Raw genomic sequence first — 6,231 nt, 5'->3', positions numbered from 1 at the left:
GTGTGTGTGTGTGTGTGTGTGTGTGACGGCCTCAGATTTACTGTTTGCTAAACATTTTGGTTGTGTTTAATGTTCGGAGTGTCTGCCCTCGGGCCTAAACTTACAAGGAAACTTGACAAACAATCCTTTCCAGGACAAAACCAAAGCTGGGGGGTAAATTCAGCTCCTGTTGACCCTCAGCGGTCCTCCCAAGGCAGCTCTTTACATCAGCAACGTAGGCGCCGTTCACCTCGCCAACTGAAGCTCGGGATGCGACCCGACAGCTAAAATCTTGGGTTTTGAACCAAAATAAACTCCCTTTTCTTCCCCCCCACAACGTGCTGTCTCCTCATTTCAGGCTCTCTACAAGGAGGACTTTGAAAAGAACAGGGGCAAAGGTTTCAGCGTGGTGGTGGACACGCCGGAGATGCAGAGACTCAAGAAGACGCAGGACCAGATCAGTAATGTAAGTGGAGCTTTTTAAAGCCTCGTGCGACTTTAACTCGATTGTTTTTATGTGCGAACGTGCTGTTAAACAATCAGCTCTTCGTTATCAGGCCATTCAGAGGCATTTAGCCGCCGCTATGCTACATGTAAAAGGCCTGTAACAGCTCCAGTGAAGGTGCGGGTCCAGGGACTCGGACCGGGAGGCCAAATTTGTGTTCTGAATGGGAGCGTGAATCTGAAATATGAGCAGCTGCAGTGGAGGATGTGAGAGACACACAGGCACATTTCAGGCATTTCTTCTGCACGTCCACTGAGGAGCAGCTGCCCTATATGGTCAAAGTCTCTCAGCCACGGACACAAAGTCAACACACGGCCGCGCTTTTCCTTTTTTTCCCCTCGTGAGAGAACCGTTGGGGCGATGGGCGATAAGCTGCGTTCAAGAGCGCACTGTTGTTCAGTTCCCTCACACGGCTCCTGAGGTTCCTTCAGCTTTTGTTCACATGATAAATGAATCTTCCTCTGTGCATCTGTGTCCTCTGGCAGGGGTCGGCCTCAAAACGGAACATCCGAGCACAAGGAATTTAAAATAGGAAAACCGTCCTGATGTGAGGAGACGGAATGCACCGCGCTGCCACAAATATTTTTTTTAAAAATAACGATTGTTATTGTCAGCAGGTCGATGGAGTCAGTAACAGGCAGAGGAGCGTCTTCACACGCTCCCACCATTAGTGCAGCTTCTGTTCAGTGTGAAATCACCATTTTATGAGCCGTGTCTGTGTTTGTGTGCAGATAAAATACCATGAAGAGTTTGAGAAGAGCAGGATTCGAAGTGACGCGCCCCCTCCTGAAAACAGACAAGGTAACGCAGCCCAGCGGGAGGAACGCCAGTAATCACGTGTAAAACGGCCCCCGAAATGTGCGTTTGTGCAGAGCAAATGGAACCATCCGGTCCTCGGCCCTTCAGCCAGCCAGCTGGACAAATGCGTCCTGCTCCTGTAGCACCACCTAGCGGAGGGGTGAGTGCACTGAACATACAAAACCATCATCTTTTATGCTGCAGTTCGGGCGTATTTGACCCGTAGGACCATTAAAGCAATGCTGATGAAGATTTGACTCGTTAGCCCAACACTTGTTGATCCCGAGCTGCTAAATTCGCCGCGCTCTTCATCTACTTCCTGTTTCCACGCCTCAGAATCGCTACCAGGCCATGTACAGCTACATGGCAGCGGAAGCGGATGAAGTGTCGCTCCAGGAAGGCGACCTGATCTTGGACGTGGAGCCAATCGACGCGGGATGGATGTTTGGGAGCAACCAGCGCACGGGGCAGCGCGGCTTGCTGCCCGCCAACTACGTCCGGCCGGTCTGAAAATCCGCCTGACCGACGCCGCACCCACCGTTTAACCAGCAAATTTAGTATTCACCCATGAATTGTAGAAGTGAAGTAACATTTTACCCATTTTTTTTGCAAAGCTCGCTTCAAAAGTTGCTCAATAAACTCCCAAATAACTACAGACGTACATCAAGGCCTTTATTCAAAACACGTCCCGTTAAACAGTAAAAATCGATATAATCCAACATGGTTACGGTGGTTAATTAAAACAAGCAAAAACTTTATTTACAAAGACACTTAAAATATTTGCACCTTTTTTTTTTTTCTTTTTTAAATGCGGAACAGAAAAACAAACGACAGGAGACCTTCGCTCCTTCAGGCGATGAGACCGGGCGCCGCTGCCGACAAGGCCGCCGCCCGCTTGTCGATTTTGCCGCGCATCCTCGCCGGCAGCCAGTCCAGCTGCTCGTCAAACAGCGTCGCGTGTTTGCCAATAAAGTCCTCGCACAGTCTGCGGAAGAAAGCAGGAAAAACGCTCTAAAACTCCCCGCACGTGTACGTTTCCGTGCACGTCGCGACCCCGCCGGGGCGTTTAGGTTCGGGGTTCATTTAAGGAGCGCGACCAGGAAACCGATGTTTACATCTCGAGATTTTCGCACACTTGAGTTGGATGTATGTACAAACACCGCAGGATGCAACACAATAGGTTTTATGTCGGCAACACAAACGTTGGCGCCGTTTCCACGGACATGGAAACGCTTCTAAAAAAAGGTAAATATGCTCTCAGTTAGCATGTGCAAATAATGGTTAAAATATATTAACGCGCGAGGGAATGTTGAACCAAAGGTCGCAGGGAACGTGTGACAAACCTGCAGAGGGAATACGGCTGCGTCTGGAACACCAACACGTCCCTGCAGTGATGCGGCGACGGCGCCCTCATGAACACCACCTAAAAAGGGTAATTGGAGATTAGACGAGTGTCGAATGTCCCTTTGTTGTAGACCAGACTGTCAAAATGTGGGTGAAAGTGCAGACCACATTCCAGAGTCCCAGAGAATAAATCCACCCTCCGGTGACAGTAAAAACGTCACGATTATTACCGGTACAACACTAAACCGGCGCTCGCCACTCGCTTAATGAGTGTATTCATTCCATTAGCATGACTCAGTTCCTCAGGCAGATTATTGCGGTATTTATAGAAGGTGAACCGTGATCCTGGTCTCCGGGTTAAACAACTTCTGCTCCCGTGACGTTAAACCATTTAAAATTTCCTCACAACACTCATGAGCTGTAATAGGTCGAAGCTCCACCTCATGCTGCAGCAGTTAGCGATCAGCTGCTCAGAGAGAAGCTAGCAACCAGCGGCGCCGTTCGCTTACCGTGTCCTGGAGGATGCGCATGTCGCCGCTTCCTCCGAACACGACCACGTCGCCGTCGCTCCCCAGGCAGGCCGTGTGACACACCCTGAGGAAGACGCACGTTAGCGGGTCTTTACAGCGAGGGATGCTGCGCGGCGCTCCTCGGATCAGCAAACCTGGGCTTGTCCTTGTGGGGGTGTCTCACCGGGCTCCAGCTTCTCTCCCTGGTGTCGAACCGCCAGGCGTCACCTGGCAGAGGGAGGCGTCACTTTCACCCTTTCCCTGAACTCTGACGGGGGCCTATTTCTTTCCTGAACCGCGACTAATTCAGATTAACGCCGTTATAAAAAAGGTTTCGACATTTAAAGCCGGCGGATAAATGACGGAGATTTACCGTGACGGAGCTCGTTGGAACTGTGAAAACAGCTTAAGCTAGACAGTAAACAACCACAAGAGAGACAAAAATAAACCTCAACGACAACGAGCATGACTCACCGAGGGTGTTTCCGTCCATGCCGAGGCCGCCGTAGATGAAGAGCGCCTCATCCGATACACAAGTCATCGTCAGCATGGAGCGCCCCGGAGGAGAACGGGACCTGGAGACGTCACTGAGGAAGGCAGCAGACGTCAGGAGACCATTGACATCGAGACGTGGGGGTTGAATTAGGGAGGGTTACATTTGAGTCCAGGTCCAGGTGTCCAGGTCCAAGCAGAACATATCCAGCTCTTTGGCCTCCTGCACACAAGAACCTGCACATTAGCCACATCTTGGTTCCCCCGAGACAGGAACACCGACGTGATGTTTCAGTTTCCTCTGAAAAAAAGGTGCCCGGTTGAGCCCAAGACTCGGATCACAACAGGAAGAGGATGTTGAAACTGGTGGTTCTGCTCCTGCTATATTTGAACAGAGGGTAAATTCTTCTCTGGGTCAGGTCGACTCACCACGCCGCCGGCGATGTAGCCCTTGTTTCCCAAAACGGCGCTGGCGTGGCAGCCTCTGGGGGTGGGAAGCGGACCCTGGAGAACAGTTTGACATTTTTAGCGTCCGCAGTCGCACTCGCAGGCGCGCGACGGTCCCGCCGTACCCACCCGGATCTCCGGCGCGCTCCAGGTCGCCGCGTGGGTGTCAAACACGTTGACCTCGTTGTTCCAACCCCAACACCTGAACAGCGTGTTTCCGATCACGGCCTAAAAAGGGAAGCGGGACGTTAACCGAGCGCGGGAGGGAGCGCTCCCTCCGGAATAACCCCCCCGTTACCCAGGACATGTCCTCAAGGATGAAGTTTGTTGCCGGGGTGTTTTGCATCTCCCCCATGGTCTTACATCCGTAACCACCAAAGTAGATCAACCTACAATCAAGAGGTAAAGAGATCATTCACCGTGTTGGAACATTCGGGACCACGTGGCCCCCTGGGGGCCGGCGGCTCCCTGTCCGTGGAACCACCCACCTGTCCCGGTGCACCCAGCAGGAGTGGCTGTTCCGGGGCGACGGCGTGGTTCCCTTGGTGTCCGTCACTCTCCGCCAGGAAAAGGGCTGCTTGGTGAGGTCGACGCTGTACATCTACCGAAGGGCAGAAGGAGAGAACACGCCTCTTAGATGGCGCCGATACGGTGCGGTATGAGCTGGGCTAGCTGCATTCTTCCGACGCCAACGGCCTCCAAACTATGCCAAACATGAACCATACATTCCAAAAAAAACAAATAAATAAAATAAACTGATTTACTCCAAATCTGTTTAAATGCGATCAATTCAGAATTGGTTGGACCCAAATCTGTGTGTTTGGGGGCGGGGCTTGGTTAAATGGGCGGGGCCTGTTTGGGTAGTTTGTGCAGTTGGAACAGGATTTGGGCGGCGACGGACACTCGATACGTCCCCCACCTCGTTTGTGTATTGGTTGTTGTGGCATCCTGCGAAGACATAGAGCGTCCCGTCGACGTTGGCGCCGCAGAAGCCCGATAAGTCCGGGGGTTTGTCTCCCGCCATGTCCCGTCGCTCCCTGTCCCACAAAAGAGACGGCAAATCTGGAAGCTACAGGTCAAGGTGACACAGCGTAGATAAAAACTGTCCATCTCACCACGTCCCGCTGTCCAAGTCACACAGCCATATCTCGTCGCTTGGCAAAGTAACATCGTCGCCTGCAACCACCTGCCGGGAGAAAACAGGATAAAGATGATAGCGGCGACCCTGAACGCCACGTTCAAACTTGCGGAGGATTCCGCAGCTTCTTATCCCGCACAAGCGCGATTGCGTCGCCATGGCAACTATCGGGATGCACCTAGATGCATCTGAAGCGGCACTTCCTGTTCCAGCGTGTCCACGCGAGCGGCGCTCACCTAAACATCCTGGAGCTCGAGCCCCATCCAGCTTTAAGGTTAAAACAAGTCACCGATGTCAGAGGTTAAAGGGAACTAGGCTGCGGCACAGAGGTGACCTTAAACACACCTGAAAGACCGGTCCACGAGACAGGAAACAGAGACACAGCAGGTAAATGGACCTGTTACAGTGGGACAGGGCAGAGAAACTGACTGATTACACCAGGACAGAGAGGGGAAGTGGACTGGTTTTACTGGGACAGAGCAGCTGGTTGATTATTCTCGTGATTTCTCTGGCTCGCGATAATCGGACACGCTGATAATAAAGTTAGAACAGCGCAGCGCAACACGGAACCAACGTGGACGCGGCGCACAGAGGTCTTTAGTGCAAGTAGGACAACAATAATAAAGCCTCAGGGGACAAACAGAGGCTGGAAGCTGTCGTTAGCAGCGCACACCTGCGCAGGTGAGGCGCACTCACCTGGTAACCTCCCCACACGAACAGCGTGTTGTTGTCGATGAAGGCCGCGTGGCCGCTCCTCTCCAGGCGCCCCGGCCTCTCCACACAATCCATCCTGAGGAACCCTCCCGGATCCGGCGGGACTCAAAGTCATAAAAGAGGTAAAAGCTGCGGGATCTGCGGGAGCCTCCTGCTGCGCGCACACTGGTCTGGTCCCGCGCGTCTGCGGAGCGTGTTTTACAGGCTCCGTCATTACGCGCTCCTCCCATCAGCTGCTAATCTGCGACCTCACTTAGGGGGAGGGCACTGACACACCAACTTTAGGAGAACACGCAACTGTTACC

At 52.7% G+C, this 6,231-nt stretch overlaps 2 protein-coding genes across 3 annotated transcripts in view; one reads left to right on the top strand and one right to left on the bottom strand.

Moving 5' to 3' along the window:
* The window catches only part of LOC101069566 (LIM and SH3 domain protein 1), a 3,973-nt gene extending 2,031 nt beyond the window's left edge, over nt 1-1,942 (top strand). For both annotated transcript variants that reach the window (XM_029846807.1, XM_029846813.1), the window contains exons 4-7: nt 338-445; nt 1,216-1,285; nt 1,357-1,442; nt 1,619-1,942. In XM_029846807.1, coding sequence (XP_029702667.1) covers nt 338-445; nt 1,216-1,285; nt 1,357-1,442; nt 1,619-1,792 — 438 coding nt within the window. In that variant the 3' untranslated portion in view covers nt 1,793-1,942. The remainder of the gene's footprint in view (nt 1-337; nt 446-1,215; nt 1,286-1,356; nt 1,443-1,618) is intronic.
* LOC101070251 (kelch domain-containing protein 1-like) lies at nt 1,942-6,137 on the bottom strand. Its single transcript, XM_003977228.3, has 13 exons — nt 5,909-6,137; nt 5,190-5,260; nt 4,994-5,111; nt 4,563-4,675; nt 4,373-4,463; nt 4,204-4,302; nt 4,057-4,131; nt 3,792-3,850; nt 3,610-3,722; nt 3,291-3,363; nt 3,136-3,220; nt 2,626-2,705; nt 1,942-2,267 (listed from the first exon to the last, which is right to left on the bottom strand). Exons 1-13 carry the CDS (start codon nt 5,999-6,001, stop codon nt 2,132-2,134), a joined length of 1,206 nt encoding a protein of 401 aa, XP_003977277.1. The 5' UTR covers nt 6,002-6,137; the 3' UTR covers nt 1,942-2,131.
* Nucleotides 6,138-6,231: the final 94 nt, after the last annotated feature.

The sequence above is a fragment of the Takifugu rubripes genome, chromosome 1, assembly GCF_901000725.2.
Source record: "Takifugu rubripes chromosome 1, fTakRub1.2, whole genome shotgun sequence".
Lineage (NCBI taxonomy): Eukaryota > Metazoa > Chordata > Actinopteri > Tetraodontiformes > Tetraodontidae > Takifugu > Takifugu rubripes.
This window is presented reverse-complemented; position numbering and strand designations above follow the sequence as displayed.